This window comes from Periplaneta americana, chromosome 2 (genome assembly GCF_040183065.1).
Source record: "Periplaneta americana isolate PAMFEO1 chromosome 2, P.americana_PAMFEO1_priV1, whole genome shotgun sequence".
Lineage (NCBI taxonomy): Eukaryota > Metazoa > Arthropoda > Insecta > Blattodea > Blattidae > Periplaneta > Periplaneta americana.
The window spans coordinates 143,109,022-143,130,022 of record NC_091118.1 but is presented as its reverse complement, the minus strand read 5'-3'; the positions used below and the strand labels follow the sequence as shown (position 1 = coordinate 143,130,022).

The 21,001-nt window shown below is 37.5% G+C and overlaps 1 protein-coding gene across 1 annotated transcript in view; it reads left to right on the top strand.

Moving 5' to 3' along the window:
- LOC138694630 (mucin-2-like) overlaps nucleotides 1–21,001 on the top strand; it is a 198,323-nt gene that overhangs the window by 163,954 nt on the left and 13,368 nt on the right. Inside the window, exon 2 of the mRNA XM_069818547.1 lies at nucleotides 15,298–19,945. Within this exon, the coding sequence (XP_069674648.1) occupies nucleotides 15,298–19,945 (4,648 nt within the window). The remainder of the gene's footprint in view (nucleotides 1–15,297; nucleotides 19,946–21,001) is intronic.

Here is a 21,001-nt window from a genome sequence, read left to right as displayed (position 1 = left end):
ACGAAGTAAGGGATTATTTAAAACCTTTTGTCACTTAAAATGTTAGTTGAACAATCAAGTTATATGCCAGTGACCTTTTCAAAGCTAATTCTTTCCTGGAAGACAAATTATTTGCTGGGGCTTCTCACCCTCCATGTGAGGGAGTGATGCCCCACTTCGCTGAGGGAGAGATGCCCCACATGACAAAGTTTAGTTTAGAAAGAATATTATTATTACAATCATTATTCCATCACTGATGCAATTGAAATATTAAAATAATCCATATTAAAATGTTAATATTCATCACAATTATTCAGATCACTTGCAGATTTTGACAATTTTAATCGAAGTGTCATTGAACATGCCTAGTAAAATCAAGCCATTAAATTATAAATTCTTAATATTGTCTTCAGTTATTGCAGGTGATATTAGATTTTTATTACCTTATTATTATTATTATTATTATTATTATTATTATTATTATTAATATTATTTGATACATAAAAGTCTGTTTCTAGTTACGCAATTTCATTGCGAATAAATTGGTACACACTCGTTATTGATAAAAAGTAAGAATGAAGAAAGAGCACAATGAAATGTTCTTTTAAAGGAAACATTTTAGAAGAAGAAAAATGATGTCCGTTGCCGTTGGACAGAGGACGATTTGAAGAGATCCATCGATGCCGTTTGGGAGAATAAAATAGATGTGAATGAAGCCTCTCGAAATTTTGGCATTCCATCTAGAACACTAAGAAGGCGAATGAAGTCACTTGGGCCATCTGCATGTTTAGGCAATGAAGCGGAGAATAAGCTGTTGACGCATATTCAGAAAAAGCAAGAAGTTGGATTTGCTATGACCAGAAACGATGTAAAAATCATTGCATTCAAAATGGCTCAAAAGTTGGGAATCAAACATCCTTTTCCGTCCACAAAGGGCAAGCTGCCAAGGACTGGTTTAATTCGTTCATAAGGCGCCATTCTGAAATTAGTATTAAGAAAGCTGAAGGTGTGTCTTTGAGCATAGCTCAAGGAATGAGCAAGGATGAAATCTGAAAGTATTTTGAACTTCTGGAAAAAATACTTCAAGAGGAAGAATTGTTGCAAAAGCCCAGTTATGTTTTTAAATGGATGAAACAGGACTCCAGCTGAACAACAAGCTTGGTTATGTTGTCCCAAAGGAGTGCTCGAAAGATGTTCATCTTCTGACATCTGTAGAAAAAGGTGAAACCATATCGGTTCTTGCTTGCTTGTCCATCCGTTTTGCATATTTGAAGGAGTAAACAAGAAGAGAGAATTCGAAGATGGCATGCCACCTGGTTCTACAGTTTTAATGTCAAAAAAGTCAGTTTGTGTCACGTCGGAAATATTTTTGACATGGTTGAGGGAACATTTCCTCCCAAGGAAACCAGCAGGCAAAATATTAATTATCCTCGATGGACATTCATCACATGTAAGCGACATAGAAATCCTAGACTTCGCCAATGCCAATGATATAATCCTCTTGTGTCTGCCCAGTCATACGACTCATTACCTACAACCACTAGATGGTAGTTTCTTCAAATCCTTGAAGTCTTGCTTTTATGAAACCTGTCGTACGTGGATGGTGACAAATGAAAATAGCAAGCTAGGGAGACTACGATTTGGGTATCTTCTGGGTAAAACCTGGGGGAAAGCTGCAACAACGGGAAATGACATGTCTGGATTTAGAACCACGGGGATATTCCCTTTCGAACTTTCTGAAGTCCCGGAACATGGATTCCTCCTCTCTGGCCAAGCTGTTAAAGAAGACCTGGACCAAAACAGTCAAAATAAAAATGAGCCTTCTAAATTTCCAAAGATTATGGAAGTGAGATCTGAAGGACCTCCTGATCTTCTGGGAACTTCCTCAGCTTCTGGCTATCCTGTGGGTGGTAACGACGACCAAAATGATGGAGGCATGGTAGTAGCTACACCACGTAAAATACTGCAGTAAATTTCTCTGTACCGACACTGCTACAAAACCGGCCAAAAAGAAAACAGTCGGCAGCCGTCTTGACTTCAGACGAAAACATGCCGTTCAAAATTTCTGGAAAAAGGTCGAATTCACAAGAGACCGATAGCAAACGTACCTATTTCCAAACGTGAGCACAGGACTGACTCCGAGGATGAGGACGACCCTGAGCCCTTAATCGTAGAAGATGAGGACGAAATGTGTGCTGAATGTGAGGAAATTTATACTGAAACCACAAGCAATTGCGACTGGATAAAGTGTTTGGATTTCAAAAAGTGGATTCATGAAGAATGTACAGTGTATGCTGATCGTTGCAATTTGTGTGGAAAGTTATTTAAAAGGCAAAACAGAAAGAAGTGAGTGGGGCATTTCACCCTCAGTCGTGGGGCATCTCACCCGCACTGTCGGGAGAGTTGGCCGTTGAGTGGTATTCTACTTTATTATAAACAAGCAGAAACAGAGTGCTGACAGACACTGTAAATGTTCTTTAACATATTCTTAAGTGCTTGTTTTACAATTTCATTTGTATTTTGTTAATAAATTTTACATTTAACTGGTCTTAATATTAGATTATTAAAATGTGGGGCGACTCACCCGACCTTACCCTAGGGCATTTGGTCCACTACATTTCGTCCACATTATTTTCTGTCCACTGATACGTTTGTCCATTTCATGATTCGTCCATTAAGTTTTGTCCACTGACTATTTAGTCCATTTTCATGCTTCGTCCATTATGTTTTCGTCCACTGACTATTTCGTCCACTATGATAAAAAAATATATCATGAAACATAATTCATTTGGTGAAAAGTAATTTATTTAAATTTAAATGTGTTGTTGAATGTACATACTGTTTGCATTATGAACATGATTAGTTATCTTTTTCTTCTTCCTGAAGAACTTCAGCAGGGTTAATTTTTAAACTATATGAAATTCTTCTCAGATACATTTCCAGCCGGCCGGCGTTCTTGTATACTCTATTTTATTTCAAGGAGTGCAGTTCGGTGGCTCCTTTGAACACCTACTTACAGATTTATGACTTCCTACACAAACACCTCTGACAATTCCATCCTGTCCCTTGGTCCCAACATTGCACAGTTGCCACATTCCTGGTGACCCTCGAAATGAGAGAGTGAGACTGACGGGATTCTTGGAAAAGATGCGGCAACTCTGTCTCCACGTGGATTTGACGGGAGCCTGTCAATTCTGCTGTACGAGGGTTGTGATTGGTTACTGACAGGAGAAGACAAGATTTTCGTCACAGTAAGGAAGACAACCAATTAGTAGGGGGCAGTAGAAGGTCTGTCGGCAAAGTCCTTTCTATGAAACTGCACTCCATGAAATAAAACACAGTATAGTCTTCATACCGTGTAATCATTTCCCTGATGCGTTCATGGTCATTGACATACATATTATGTCTGACTTAATGGTGCATGGACTCGCGTGTGTCCTCCCAACAATTGAGTAATCACCTGCTCATTTGATTCCTGTTCATCCAGCAAGACTTCCAAAAACTTCCAAATTATGGGATGATGAACAACCATGAGTTTTTTTTAATTTACTACGCCAACCTTCGACGGAATTGTTAATACTCTGTTCCTCACTCAAGACTGCTCCGTACACATTCCATAACCATGTTTCCGGTGTTGTAATCGTAGGTGGGAAACACAAATATGTATTGTAAGATGGACGAAAGGTTATGGACATAAAAGGTGTGGACAAAATGTATAGATGGACATAAATTGTATGGACCAATCGTTTGTGGACAAAAGGTAGTGGACGAAAGGCCCGCAAACCCTTACAAATGGTATGTAGGAACAATGAATGCTAAGGAATAGTACTTGTCAATCTTCTGACATAGTCTGAGGACAGCACTGTTCATAATGGGTGTACAGAGACAGCTGTTTGTAATTCCTTTTGCTACAAGGGTAGACATGATCTTCCAGCATGACGGAATGTCTGCACGTTATAGCCGTCAGGTGACACATCATCTAAATCTCACATTTTCCGAACGACAATATCGACCGCGAAAGTCACGTGCATTGGCAACCAAGGTCCCCATATCTTACTTCTGTTAATATTTGAGGGGTCCATGCTACATTCCTGTTGATTTTTAGTTTCTTCGATATAATCTAACAGATCTTGCCAGATCTTGTCCCCTGGCAACCTATATTTTTGTTATTATCAGTTGATTGTAGGATGAAAAAACAGCTTATTTTGTGTAATTTCCTAAATTTAATCAATACGGATGATTTATGTTCTTTCTTGATGGGTATGTACACCATTTTAAAATAACTTAAAGCACAAACACAACTATTACACGAAATGCTCAATAAGTTTTTGTAGCTTTATTCTCTTCAGCCCTAATCAACAATGACAACAATCCAGGTTGCCAGGCGACGACAGAAAACAAAAGATGCGAAAACGAATGAGATGTATAAAGAATTGATTGCTTTTTCATATTTAAGTATATAAATATAGGGGTGCCATTTGAAGTTTCAAAATGGTGGTGGCTGTGGGGTGGGGGGTGAAATACAAAATGCAATTAAGTCTGGTTTCAGACTTCCCCCTCAATATATAAATTGACGTCCTTTTTTGTTTAAATTGAATTCAATTTAAATAATTAGTTATTTAGACTGGGAAGTTTTGAAATGAAAGTCCTGTATGTATCTATGTGCTGCATATCGATACTCATACCAATTCCCTGTCATAAGTTCATATGTTTATAGGCCCGGGCCTCAGACTTTGTATAGCGTTTTAATTCTAATATTGGTGATCCCTGATCTAAATATTAAGCTTGATAAAAAGCTTTTTATATCGCAGCGTTAATGTTATATGTTATTTAATTAGGATGTATTTTGTGAAGAATTGAAAACTAATCAACGTGCACATTTTTGGGGTGATTTCAAAATGCAACATTAAGATGCAGGTCAGTGTCGCAGTAGGTCAACAAGTAGCAGGTACGCTGGTTACCCGGGTAATTATCTCTGTTCTAAGACCAAAGGTGGGAAACTCCCACGCCAAGAAGTCGAGGGAAATACTATCTCTTCCCGCCTCCACTCTTCCGACAGAACAGGAAGTAATAACAATGAAGACAGAATGACCAAACCATCTCTCGTGGTATATCATGACTAGATCAGCTACATTTTGATTTTATCATTCTGGGTATTCAGGAGCTCTTTCTATTAGAGAAATTAGTAGTAAATTATAAGTTTAAGTATGCTATTACTACTGATATTGCTGCTATTGTTGCCCCAGGTTCCAAGGACCAAGGTTGAAGCCCACATTTTTCAAGGATGATCTACTTTTACCTTCATTTGCTTAGAGAGTTTCCATACGCATATCTGAGTCCATATTTAGGTTCCCTTCTATCTGACGTTAGGCACAATGCTGGTCCTCCATCTGACGGAAATACAGGCATTCATTCATCCATTCATTCATTCATTCATTCATTCATTCATTCATTCATTCATTCATTCATTCATTCATTTAGTGTTCTGCCCAAGGGCAGGTCTTTCACTGCAAACCCAACTTTTTTCAATTTTTCCTATTTTCTACCTTCCTCTTTGTCACCTCATATGATCCCTATATCTTAATGTCGTCTATCATCTCTTATCTTCTTCTACCCCGAACTCTTCGCCCCTCACAATTTCTTCTAGTACATTCTTCAGTAGGCAGTTTCTTCTCAGCCAGTACCCAACCAATTCCTTTTCCTCTTCCTGATCAGTTTCAGAATCATTCTTTCTTCACCCAATCTTTCAAACACAGCTTCATTTCTTATTCTGTCTGTCTACTTCAAACGTTCCACTCTTCTCCATATCCACATTTCAAATGCTTCTATTCGCTTGTCTTCACTGCGTCGTAATGTCCATGTTTTTGCCCCATACAATGCCACACTCCATACAAAGCAATTCACTAGTGTCTTCCTTAGTTCTTTTTCCAGAGGTCCACAGAAGATGCTCCTTTTTCTATTAAAAGCTTCCTTGACCATTGCTATCCTCCTTTTGACTTCCTGGCAGCAGCTCATGTTACTGCTTATAATACACCCCAAGTATTTGAAACTGCCCACTTGCTCTACTGCCCTAATTTAGAATTCGCAAGTTTATCTTCTGTATTTTTCTTCCTATGACCATACTCTTCGTCTTATTTGCATTTATCTTCATCCCACACTGCTCACAGCTGTCGTTTAGATCCAGTAGTATATCCTTTAGTATCATCTCCTCTTCTGCTTACAGCGCCATATCATCTGCAAATCTTAAGCATTTTATTCTTCTTCCTCCTACTATCACTCCTCTCATGTTCTGAAAACAGTTCTTTACTAAATCCTCCAAGTAGATCTTGAACAGGGAAGGTGGTAAAGGACATCTTATAGCATACCTAGATATAATTCGAAATCGTAAAATGTATCCATGAATTTATTCCAGAAAGTAAGTTGAATATTGAAAATATATACTTCTGCGAGAGAATTTATGAAATTATTCTGAGACATGGAAGGTATATTTCCTGTTCATTTCACACCTGTAGTAAAACTGTAAACACAAGATCTGAAGCCGAAAATAAAATTCGAAGAGGCGTGGGAGACCTGAGGGTTAGCGCAATAGATCGTGAAAGGTCGCAGTGCTAGGTCGTAGTGCCCCTCTCCCCCGTAATTAGAATAGATAGTTTTATTTTCGCTGGCAGAGTTAAGGCCATAAGGCCTCTCTTGCACTCAACTAGCCTTAATCAATACAATAGTGGGATACATATTTAAATTATGAATATTTACAATACACTAAAGATTCTCCACATTATTCTTCAGTTAAGTTTTAACGACTAGTAAGTACATGTTTATTTCAATTGAGATAAAACCTATACCGGTATGAAAAAATAATAATTTATGGGATAATATAATTCAATTCAGTCTATATGCAACATGTAAATAATCGTAATTAAGTTTTGATAGTGTTTAAATGATGAGAATTAATTTAATAGAAGCTTACTAGAACTATGTTATAGGGAGCAAAATATAAAACTAAAATATATTGATATAATGAAAATACTAATGTAATGAGATTTTGCCATTAGAGGTTTTGTATTCTATTTAGAGAAATTAATGGTAATAATAAGAATGGACAGATGTTAGTTTCATTATGAGTAATAAATATTAATCAGTAATTAATCTGTTAAGTAAGAATTTATGTAATTTTGACCTAAATGAAGTTTGTCCAACAACCCCTTAAATTACTCGGAAGCGAGTTCCAGTTTCTAGCAACTGCAACTGTGTAGGATGAAGAATATAAAGATGTCTTTTGGTAAGGTATAATGAGTAAATTGTTATGATGAGTCCTGGTACTTAGCTGATGATATGCGGATAAATTTTGAAAACGAGAAGCCAAATAGATTGGGGTAGCGGTGCGCAGAATTTGAAATAAGAGAATGCAGGGTTCGTCGATCGCTTAGCCTTAACCAAGACAGAGTTTGGAAAGACGGAGAAATGTGATCATACGAATATTGCAAATAAAACGAACGCACGCATTATGCACACGTTGTAGCCTGTTACTCAAATTTGCATTTAGGTTACTTAATATAACATCGCAGTAGTCGAAGTGTGGCATCACGAGTGTTTGTACAAGGATTAACTTTAGTTTACCAGGAAGAAAGTGCTTCAGTCGCTTTAATGAGTGAATAATCGAAAATATTTCATTCCATTCAATTCTATTCTCCCTCTTCTGCTTTATGCTGGACATGTCTGCTGTACAGTTTGAGATGAAAAAATCGTTTGTGGGAGAGTTTCTCCAAATAATTTCATTTACTTTAACAGTTATATTACCGGTTGTTCTTCATGGTTGTAAAACTTGGACTCTCACTTTGAGAGAGAAACATAGGTTAAGGGTGTTTGAGAATAAGGTGCTTAGGAAAATATTTGGGGCTAAGAGGGATGAAGTTACAGGAGAATGGAGAAAGTTACACAACACAGAACTGCACGCATTGTCTTCTTCGCCTGACATAATTAGGAACACTAAATCCAGACGTTTGAGATGGGCAGGGCATGTGACACGTATGGGCAATCCAGAAATGCATATAGAGTGTTGGTTGGGAGGCCGGAGGGAAAAAGACCTTTGGGGAGGCCGAGACGTAGATGGGAGGATAATATTAAAATGGATTTGAGAGAGGTGGGTTATGATGATAGGGAGTGGATTAATCTTGCTCAGGATAGGGACCAATGGCGGGCTTATGTGAGGGCGGCAATGAACCTCCGGCTTCCTTAAAAGCCAGTAAGTAAGTAATTCAGCAATTTCATTTACTTTGCCATTCTTTCATCACTGGTATTCAGATAACATCATCTTATTATTTCGTCTCTTAAAATCCTCTCGTCCACCGCTGTGGAGTAACGGTTAGCATTCCTGACTGTGAAACGAGTGAGCCCGGGTTCAAATTCTGGTTGGGACAAGTTACTGGTTGAGATTTTTTCGGGGTTTTCCTTCAACCCAATAAGTGCAAATGCTGGGTGACTTTCGGCGTTGAACTCTGCACTCATTTCGCTAGCATTATTACCTTCATCTCATTTATATAAACATAGCAAAGCGCCGTAAAATAATTAATTTAAAAAAATAGCCTCTCCATTATAGCTGGTAATTTTAGGGATAACCAAAATACAAAAGCTAAATTTATTCACAATTGTTTTGTTCCCTGTAACTCCCACAGATTCTGCCAGGAATTGACCTCCGGTTACATCTGATTCCGTGTTGTATATAAAGCCTAATTCACACTTTTCAAGTGCCTAACTTGAATTCAAGTCACTTGATTCGAGGAACTTGAAAAGTGTGAACTATGTTTCAAGTTGACTTCAAGTCAAGTAACGGCTTGAATTCAAGTTTCAAGTGAAGTTGGATCCCTTTCTACTCTTTACTTGACTTGAAAGGACACTTGAAAGAACTTGGAGAGTGTGAACGTCGCTTGATAACTTGAATTCAAGGAGAAAAGCGCGGGAATTTAAATTAACAGCTGTTTTAAGAGCGTTAAATTAACAGCTTATTGTTTTTCCGTTCTATGGAACGTAAAAATAATAGGAAACAATAGCAAGTGAAATAATGACCAAATATTTGAGTTTCTGAAGTTGTATAAAAATCACGAAGGCCTGTGGATTATAGGAACTGCAAAGTTTCATGACAGAAATGCAAAGGAAACTATCAAGGAAGGTAGAGTTCATTGAAACATTCAACAGCAGAGATTTTAACGTGGACACAGATGAGATATGAAAGACAATTAAAAACCATTAAACTGTAGATAGAGAAGAAGTGAGGAAGATAGGAGGGATTAAGAAAAGTGTTGCTTGTAGAGATGACATATATCAGTCGAAACTAGCATAGTTCAATGTGGCTAATAGATTTTTTTTTTTTTGAAACTGTGCTTCAAGATAATCACTTTCAATTATGGTAAAATCAGACCTGCTTGTATTTTATTACATTTAAGTTGTATTAAGAATTATTAAATTTGCTTGAAGATTTCACTTATTCAATTTTTAGTGGTCAATGATCATGTATTTCTCACTAATCTAACTGAACAACGCGTTTTCCATTTCTTCAATATATTTATCATTCCCCTGCCATGGAGGCTTGCTACTACTGAAATTTCTAATTGCACAACTTCCATCGACGCCATTTTATCCTACTTGAAAACAAAATAACTTGAATATGTCTGAACTGCCACTTGAATTCAGGTTATTTGAAATGTGTGAACGAGGCTTAAAGAACGCGAAGTAAAAAAAAATTGAGAGTTATTTTAAGCGATTGCACGCAACACCTGCTGTTTATGGTAATTAAAATTAAATACAACTTAATTTACGACACAGACATGACAAACGGAAGAACAGGATATGTTCATTCTTTGAATGCAGGCAAATAAGATTACATCTAGTGTTACATGCTAAACTCTTCTCACCTACATTGCGAAATTAATTTTTTAATAATTGAACAATAATTAATGACATGTTGGATGTTAACACTGCGAACAGGTGAATGAAGACTTTAAAGTAATGGAAAATTTGCTTTTGCCGTGTTTCAATTGGTAACACAGCCGACCAAAATTTTAGTCGACTCAGGTTCGATTTCCAATAGGGAAGTTTACTAGTTTTCATTGTGGTGGGTGTTTTTCGCTATTCATATTCTTTTTCTTTTTCACCAGTGACGTTTCCTCGTTAAGAACTGTCTGATTGTCAATTTATATTAAATGTGTTTTTTCTCTCTTTCTCTCTCCCTTTTTATTTTTATTTTTTTGCTCTTGTGTGTTATTTATTTGTTTGAATTAAGTTACTTACTGTATTTAGTAAATTGTCCTTGTAAATTTTATGTTATATTATTGGCTAAGACCATACCGTACACGAACCTGGCTCTTACGGTAGTGGCTAGAAACATTTGTGTTTTATAATTTTAATTTGTACTCGCTAGCTAGCTAGTTAAATAAAAAAAACAGAAATCAGATGTAAGGAGTATAGGATGAAGATAAATGTAAACAAGACGAAGACCATGCTTATCGGAAGAAAACTAAAAAAGGTAAACATGCGAATTTGAAATGAGGCAGTGGAAGAAATGGACAGTTTCAAATACTTGGAATGCACCGTAAGTAATAAAACGAGCTACTGCCAGGAAGTCAAAAGGAGGACAACAATGGAAAAGGAAGCTTTTAATAGAAAAAGAAGCATCTTCTGCGGACCTCCGAAGAAAGATCTAACAAGCAAACATTTTCATGAGGGCAGATAGAGTTAAATTTTTTTCTTCCTTCGTGTTATTAATGTCAAAACAAGTGCTTATATAAATTTTGGCCATTCGACCGCAATTACAAGGCCGTCCATAAAATGATTTTCCCTGGGACAGTTTACAGAAAGGAAGCACAATTTCATGGAAAGATTTATTAGCAATTGTAGCGCTATTTTTGAACATATTCCCCACTGGAACCATGGGATCAATTTTGTATCTCTGTGTCGTAGAAGTCTGCCACCTGGGATCGGAACCAGTGTATGACAGCCGTCTGCACCTCTCTGTTGATCCCACGTTATGACAAATGTCTCAATTCTGGTTAGGAATAAGTTGAAAAATAGCGCAAGAATTGCTGTAGCTTATATGTTCTAATAAATCTTTCCATGAAATTGTGCTTTCTTTCTGTAAACGGCCTCCGATAAAATCATTTTCTGGACGGCCTTGTAATTGCGGTCGAGTGGCTAAGATTTCTATAAGCACTTCTTTTGACATTAACAACTTGGTAGAAGAAAAATAATAACTTTATCTGTCCACATGAGAATGTTTACTTCTAAGTTAGAGACCGGTGAAGTTCCTTGTGTAGAGCGTGGTATTGTATGGGACAGAAATATGAACACTACGACGAAGTGAAGAAAAACAAAAGAATTTGAAATGTGGATATGGAGAAGAATGAAGCTGGTGAAAAGGACAGACAGAATAAGAAATGAAGTTGTGTTAGAAAAAGTGGATGAGGAAAGAATAATGCTCAAACTGATCAGGAAGAGAAAAATGAATTGGTTGTGTCACTGGCTGAGAAGAAATTGCCTACTGAAGGATGCACTGGAAGGAATGGTGAACGGGAGAAGAGTTCAGGGCAAAAGAAGATATCAGATGATAGAAGACATTAAGATATGTGGATCATATGAGGAGCCAATGAGGAAGGCGCAAAATAGGAAAGATTGGAGAATGCAAAGTTTTTAAGGAAAGCGCTGTCCTTGAACAGAACATTACGTGCGTCTACAGTAATTTCACTTAACATGTTAGTAACTAAATAAGTGAATATGTAAAGAAATGAGTAAATAAATAAATAAATAAATAAATAAATAAATAAGAGAAGGAATAAGTGAATAAATAAATATGTGAATAAGTGAATAACTAAATAAATGAAGGAATAAACGAACTAAATAAGTGGATGAATAAATTAATAAACATACAAGTAAATAAATAAGTGAACAGCTTAATAAGTGGACGAATACGTAAACAACAAACTCAATGAATAAATAAATAAATAAGGAAGGAATAAGTGAATAAATAAATATGTGAATAAGTGAATAACTAAATAAATGAAGGAATAAACGAACTAAATAAGTGGATGAATAAATTAATAAACATACAAGTGAATGAATAAGTGAACAGCTTAATAAGTGAACGAATATGTAAACAACAAACTCAATGAATGAATAAATAAATAAGGAAGGAATAAGTGAATAAATAAATATGTGAATAAGTGAATAAATAAATGAAAGAATAAACGAACAACTAAATAAGTGGATGAATAAATTGATAAACACACAAGTGAATGAATAAGCAACAGCTTCATAAGTGAACGAATATGTAAACAACAAACTAAATGAATACATAAATAAGTAAATAAATAAATAAGTTTCTGTATAAGTGAAAAAATAATTAAGTCAACAGATAAACAAGTGAATGACTAAGTGAGCAATTAAATGAGTAAATTAATAAATAAATATTTAAATAAATAAATAAATACAAAGTACAACACATAGGTAATAGATATAAATGCCAATTAACACAGCATATGATATGAACATTCATGGCAACACAGTCCAGCAGTGTGAAACAGAATACTGAAAATAGATATCTATACCTGTCTAAGACAAGGACATCGTTCTAGAAACGGAAATTCATATTCTAAGCAGGATTCAAACCCACGAAAATGACTTCTATGTATTTCACCGCTATACATTTAACTGTGAAAGTAATATGCGAAAATAATAAGGCACTGAGTAAGAGAGAGAACTTCTCAAATACTGGGTCAGTTTTCATTGCATAGTCTCTTTCTTTTTACAAATTTTAATCCAGACTTGTTTTTATAATTCGTTTCGGCTTCACACATACCATTTTATCATTATTGGCTACATAATTATAGTTTCGAGTGGCCTACTGAACCAAATTGAATTGCCATTTGCTTTTAATATAATCGTAATGATCTTAGTACACCAATTGAATGCAACCCGTCATTTTCTCGTCTCCTGGGGCGGGCAGTCTGAATCATGCGATGAATAGGACTTGTGTATGAATGAACTCTGTGTCATAAGTTCCTTGCTTTTCCCCTCTGCCTCTGTGTTCAATCGTTAGCCGCTCTCAAATGGCTGCCACACGCTCAGACATTTAGACTCACTCATACCTTACAATGTAATAAATCTTCTGATTATAGGCCTAATGATTCTAGTTCCATTGAGCTCCAAACAGCATTATTAAATCAGTATAGTTACTTATCTATGAGGACTAGAATCTTTCGTTCGTTGTGTGTCCATTTCTATTAATAAAATGAACCGACACAAGAAGTTCGCAATTGAACCGGTTTTTTTGTATGTATGTAGCCTATGTATTGTTTATGATATTGGAGATTAAGGCGGTGATGAATCATGATGTATAGGTTAAAGTTGCCTACTTCCGTGATAGCCCTAATCCCGTGATACTTTTTTTAAATTGAATGTCAATCAAAGCTTTGCCGTTCGACCATAGTGCCAGACATCTTTATCGAAAGATTGCATATTTCGCTTACTTTTGAGACATCGGTGAACTTCATAGGAAGATACCCAACCTCATGACATTCAGTGAAAAAAAAGTATCACGGAATTAGGCAATTTTACCCTAAATATCCAATCCGGCATTTGCCTTCATGGCTGAGTGAAACCATGAAAAACAAGTCAGATTGGGGTTTAAATCAGGGACTTTCCGAATGCGAGTTTCATATGTCTGAGACACCTCTCTCGGTCAAAAATATTCAATTTATTTCTTCATACATTTTTTATTTTCATATTTCGAGGGGTGATCGTTGTTCTAATGACTCGCTGTAGCACCAAATAGACTGTTGAAAATTGTCACAGGAAGAATTGCAGATATATTTCGAAAAGTTGAATTAAATTAGAAAATATTATAACATTAATACTACGCTGTTCGCGGACGGCAAAGCCAAATTTACAAATTTGCAGGATAATTTTCAGATATCAATATTTAACCCTTTGCAGCACAAATTAATTTTTTATGTTTTTCATATCATGAATCACAACCAAGCTTCGATCAATTTTTTTCAATATTTTAACTCTGCGTACAATTTCAAAACACAGATGACATCTCTAAGTATACTCGAAGTGGTTCCTTGGTGAAATATTTGTGCCATAAAATTTAGAAAGAAATAAAACTGTGGTTCTTCTGAACAATCACTATGCTGGAAAGGGTTAAGTTATACACAGTTGCAAAGCAATATTGTAGGGCCTACATGAAAATTCTGATAAAATAAAAAAACAAAAGTAACTGGCTTCAGTGTTACCTAACATAAAATAAAATAAATTAAATATATTTCTACAAGTAATAACTACTCAAATGAAAAATACTTAAAAACTAGTACATATATCAGGAGAAAGTTTAATAATGTTACAAAGTTATGACCATCTCAATGGTGTCTTACGAGTCTGAAGAATTGACACTATAAAGAAACAAATCTAACAAAATTAGTAGTAGAATATCTAAATTACTCTTATCATAGGCGGAACATATAGATCTAACGTTTGACTACAAACGAAGTGAAGCTATATAAAATGAATTAGAAATCAAAATTCAAATTAAAATAGTATAAATGTAATCTGTTTACACACGTTAAGCATGGAACCATATAAAGTAGCATTACAAATATAATAATCAGCAACTACAAATCAGTAGGTAAAAGAAGTGATGGCACACCAATAGAACTTTGAAAAGAATAGTTCCGAGAACCAAATTAACTTTGTAAAGACGAAATGGTTAAAGAGGCCTAATCACTATAGGTTTTTCTGATGGTGATGATAAATTAAAAAGAGGCTTTATTGCTAGGTAGGCTTAATATCTCTTATATGCGAATGGATAAGAGAGTACAGTAGTGGCAAAAAAACCGGACCGACTCTTGTAGCTGATACAAAAGAACCCTGTGCTGTGTATTGTGTCAAACTGTGGTAATTTCAATATGGATAGTGAAGCAAGAGGTATGTACTGATATTTAATGTAAAAATACGCAGTTATCTTTTCCGAATAGAGGTAGAAATGTAATATTGATGCCAGCTGAAAATAAAACTCGCAAATTTGTTTCGTCTGTAAGTTTGAGGCACTGAAGGAAACAATGAAGGTAATAATTGAACAAATGCAATAAATTTCATTGTTACAATTAATTATACAAGATGGTTGTGTTTTGTGACTAGCAAAATTTGAATCTGTGACTCTGAAATCAGCTACAAGGGTCGGTCCGGTTTTTTTTTTGTCACTTCTGTACAACTTTCATTTCAGAACGAAATGGAAAATAAATGTTGTTTATGAAATTTCTTTGGCGGTTTCAGGTGTTAAAATTTGCTGTCATCTGTCTCGTGATAACTGAGGCCCTGGCTAGAGAGAATCCGCCATCCCAGAGCACACCACCCAATACAGCACCAGCTAAGAAGCAGTCACCTCCTGCAGTACGACGCCCGAATGAATACCTGCAGCCACCACCTCCGCCCCGAGATGGCTCACACCGACGTCTACCCACGCGGCTGCGTAGTATACGAGTGAATGGGCCACCGCCAGTCAGGAGCAGTCCGCATACACCTTCGCCTCCTACCGGAAATACTCGCCAAAGTTCATCTCTCCAAACGGATAAAGGGGCGCACACTCCTGCACCAAGTGGTCTAAGCAGTGTTAATACACATTCTCCACCTGGAGGAAATGTCAGACATGTCCTTCCTTCAGAGAAAGGTTCTCCTTCCAGTAAAAACCCCTCCTCTTCGGCGGAAAGGATTATAACAGCTTCTGCAGGAAGTTCGCCGAACGAGAAACTACAAACGTCTCCCGGACAACGCATATCTCGATGGTGGTTCTCTTCAGGGGACTCCGGACCTCACTCAGAAAGGAAACCGAATTCCAATGAAATATTGAGACCACCTCCGCCTCCACATCCTCCAAGATCACTAGACTTCCCATCAACTCACCAAACAAACCAAGGTCCGAACGAACAGACACCAAGTGAAACGCACCACCATCGAGCAATAGCTTCATATCGTCCTCCTCATCAACAAACCTACCATGGAAAAGTTAAAGAATGTAACCCATGCAATAAAGTACCATGGGTTCCAATGACAAGACCTCATATTGATTCCTCATACCATGGCTCGTCGGATACGATTATTAACAGTCATGCACCCAGTCCGAATCAATACCTACCACCACCACCAAACCTATCTACTCAATATGATTCCCCATCTATAGCTTCACTACCTTTACAGTCTCCTGGCATTGAATATGGTCCACCTTTACCTCCATTACAGTCACCCAGAGATCAGTATGGACCGCCTCCGCCGCCACCACCTCCAATAAAATCAACCGACGGACAGTTTGCTGTTCCACCCCCAGTATCATACGTTGGAACACAGCATCATCATCCTCCCCCGCCACCTCCTCCGCCTGCACCTGTTGTGGAATATGGTCCTCCACCACCACCACCACCACCATCACCTTCCCAGCATATTCAACCCGAGTATAAGCCACCGCCGCTTCCAATACAACACGTGCAACCTGAATACAAACCACCTCCACCATCACAGGTACCATCTCATCACAATGAACCTCAATTCAAACCACCACCTATTTCTTACTCACACGAATACAAAGCTCCACCAGTTTTAGAACATTCGGGAACAAAATTTGGTCCATCTAGTCCTCCTAAACTCTCTGAACCTGAATATGAGCCACCGCCACCTCCACCTCCTCACCCTCCAAGAAATGAATATGGACCACCGTCACGTCCACCTCTATCAGATTACAGAGGTCCTCCTCCCCCTGCAAATCAATATGGAGCGCCTCCCCGAGACACAATCAAACAACCCAGCTCGCCGCAGCTAGCCCCAAGTTACTTACCCGCTCCTCCTGTCTACGAGCCTGAACGCTTTAAGGATGATCCTCCTCCTTCAACAGTATCACATTTCCTCGTCCCTCCTCCAAATCCTGGAAACAACAATGTCGCAAACTATAAACCTCAAACAAGTCATCACGGAGGAAACTCTGGTGAAAGAGGTGCAGTTGGAAATAACCATAATAGCCTCGACGTTGTTCAGTCTGTAACATTGATAGAAGATTCTCATCCTATAGCTTCACAACATCCAAGTACGAGTGGGTCCAATGACGTGTCTTACACAGGTGTATCATCCATTCATTTGGCACCAACTACTCCGGGATTTAATATTGCTGCATGGCACAAGGAAGAAACAACGTATCCCCCAAGCGACCAGTTACATTTATCTTCAGGAGAAAGATATAAACCACAGGAACAAAACTCACATCAGAACAGCAGACCTCAAGAAAATCACACGAACGATCCCGGTCTGGAAGTAATACCTAGTATACAAGTTGCTGACTATTTGTCGTCAGTGGAATACCCCCTTCAAATTGTGCAATCACCGTATATTGATGTAACGGAGCCTCCTGGACATATTGTTACTCAAAGCAGCCAACAGCAAGGTTACGACAGTAATGCTAACACCCGCCCTCAAACATCGTATGACGAAGGAGAGATAATCGTGGGAAAACCAGCTTTGGGAATTTCAAGTTTGAACGATAGTAATATAAAGAATAGTTACGGCATAATTATTTCTCACAGCCAAAACACTTCGGAAGCTCAGGATCAGAAGCAACAGCAATCAGCAGTGCATGAAACAAGTGCTGAAGAACATATTAGAGGAGGGCCTCCAGTGCTAGACCATCCTCCAGCACCAGGACTTATAAAATCATCTACAGGTAACGGTTACATTGCAAGTGACAATCAGATAAAACCAGTCACAGAAGATCACCAAGAAGGTCAGTCAGAAGTAAATATAAATGTCATAGGTGAACATGTAACGAAGCAAGTATCTTCTACAGTCAACGGACAAGGATCAACAACGTTTGAAATTCAACCTTCTATTCAAACTTCAGCCGAAGGAAATTCTCTCATTCATCAAATAAATAATGCTTTCCAATCACATTCCAGTTCAGCAACTGTTGCGCCTTTCCAGAACACTTACAAGCAGCAACAAAGTTCAGGTTATGTGTTGTTTCAAAATTTTCCTCAGCCGCCACTAAGTTATCTTTCTGCAGATGTTCTTAAACAGCAGCTTCCTCCTCCAACGCCATTTCACAGCACATTCCAACAAAACCCATATCTTACACCATATCAGTCACAATCACAAGGCTCGCATATTTTCCTGCAAAGTACGCCACAGCCTCCAACAACACCTTTTGAGCACGCATTGAAACTTGAAGCTCCTGCATCGTTCTTGAACCCACCACCTCAAAAGCACGGAGAGTATAGCACTGTTACCAACACAGTGACTCCTGATTACACATTCTGGACTCCAACTTCCAGACCTTTCACTTCCTCGTCGTCATCTTCAATAAACGTTGGAAACAACTGGGGACCGCCAACAACAATCGCTCCACCGAAACCATTGAAACTATCAAATGAGAACGTTATTACAGCATTTGCAGAAGCTGCAGGTCTCCTACCACCTCCACCTTCACAGACTGACGCATCAAACCAATCAAATAAGAAGACAAAACAAATACAAATAATAGTTCCATATACATCAAGCAAAGAACTGATGCAGTTCCAAGTGCAAGACAAAAATAAACCTATCTTTGATACAACTGGCTGGTTGCCTATAACAGGCAACAGCGACATTACAAAACAACAGGGAAGAAAAGTGCCTTTGTTAGCAGAAAACTGTAGTAATGATAGTGAGTCTTGGCAACCACAATGCAAGACTGCTAACTCATTCCAACAACAAAAAGACTACCATCAACACCAAGAATCTAGAACTGTAACAGCTACTGCTCCTGCAGCTCAGAATGTGAAAGATATAATACAGGCGTATCCACAAAAGAGCTATAGTGAAATTCAGCATATTTTTGCAACAAACATCCGAGATTTGTTACGAGGGGAGGAAGATGTTAAGAAAGTACCTGATTCTGTAACGTTACAACGTTTACAAAAGAATATTGATGAATGGACGGCGTTAGAGTACTCTAAAAGAAAAGATCATGCCAGATTGAATGCCACAAGAAATAGCGATGATGGAAAGAAAAGTACAACGGCGTCGACATTCGCGAGAACCTCACTACAACGTTTACTTCTTCCATCGAAGAAAATACCAGAAGAATATTTAACAACAACTCCATCTGTATTTGATGATGTTACACAAACTGAGAACTCAGTTGCAACAGCGGTTCCGAGCTTCAAGAAGAGCAGGAGCACGACCCCTTCAAGTTTTTCAGCTACTACTGCTGTAACTTCTCCATCCCCATTCTACGATCATGATGCTTCCGGAAGCCATACTCATACAGTAAGAACCACACCAAACGATCGAGAATCTACATTGAAAATAGAGAGCACGCCAATTAATCATCAAAGGAAAGGAGAGAATCACAAATGGAAGATTATTGAAACAAATTACATTATACCAGAAGCTGTAGCAGCAACTACCAAGAGGCCAACGACAACTACTAATATTATTACTACCCCCACTACTATCACAACTACTCCTCAGCCCACCACAACTCAAAATACAGAGGATATCACTGACATCTATACGAACACGGGACAGACAACATGGGACCAGATTCCGCTGTCAATATCTCCTATAACCAATGAGAAGGTATATGTGGTTACGCCAGTTACGACTTGGGTGCCTGACACAACCACTGTCAAACCACATCGAACTTCACCGTACTCAAACATTCATTCGACTTCCATAAACGATGTGTTCCCATTCAGAAATGGTCCCGCACCAGTACAGAAACTTATAGCGTCGCCTCCATTTTCATTTAAGTCTCCAAGATTCATAATCAGACCAACTCCAGGGACAACTGTCCATAGATCATTTACTGTGACGTCCTTGGATGGCGAAGACGATGACAACTGGAATAATATCAAGACAACAGTAAAGCCGACAAAGCTAAATGAAATCGATGGAAAAACAGGTAAAAATAAGCGGGAGTAGTTCCTTCATGAATGTTTAGTTAGTATTTTTCACCTGACATAATTAGGAATATTAAATTGAGACGTTTGAGATGGGCAGGTCATGTAGCATGTATGGGCGAATCCACAAATGCATAATAGTGTGTTAATTGGAAGCCAGAGGGAAAAAAAAACCATTGGGGAGGCCGAGACGTAGATGGGAGGATAATTTTAATATAGATTTCATGGTAGGGACTGGATTAAGCTTGCTTAGAATAGGGGCCGATGCCGGAATTACATGAGGGCATAAATGAAGCCCCGGTTCTCTGAAAGCTATTTGTAAGTATGTTATACTTATTAAGTGATGTGAATACAAAAATTATTTTTTGAAATAAAATTTAATTTACTAAACTTGACACAGTACGTTTAAAAGGTATTTAAATAGAATCTACTTACTGAATTGCTAAATTCATTTATGAAATAAACTTTATTCGTGCAGTTAATTTAATGTACTGGGGTAATTACCAAACTCTTAATAAGTTATCTGAAATCCGTTAATGAAAATAGGATGCCTTGGATCTGGATTGTCAACGTACCAACTAATAGATAGATAGATAGATAGATAGATAGATAGATAGATAGATAGATAGATAGATAGATAGATAGATAGATAGATAGATAGATAGATAGATGGATGGATGGATGGATGGATGGATGGATGGATGGATGGATGGATGGATGGATGGATGGATGGATGGATGGATGGATGGATGGATGGATGGATGGATGGATTTATTGATATTAGTTCACAAAAAGTACAAAACTTAATAATTTAACAAAAAGATCTATATACAAAAGTAGTTATACATAATAAATATACAATATCCTAAACTAATTAATTTATCGCAAATCTCAATAATTTACTGGTTCAAACTTGCACATACGTCTGGTTTTAGTGCATGTTTAAACCAATCGTAATAACCATTAAGACTTTAAACCTTATTTATCTGCTCTTTTTCACAATTTACTACCATCAATATTTTAATACTTTTTTTAAATTTTAACTCTACAATAAACAA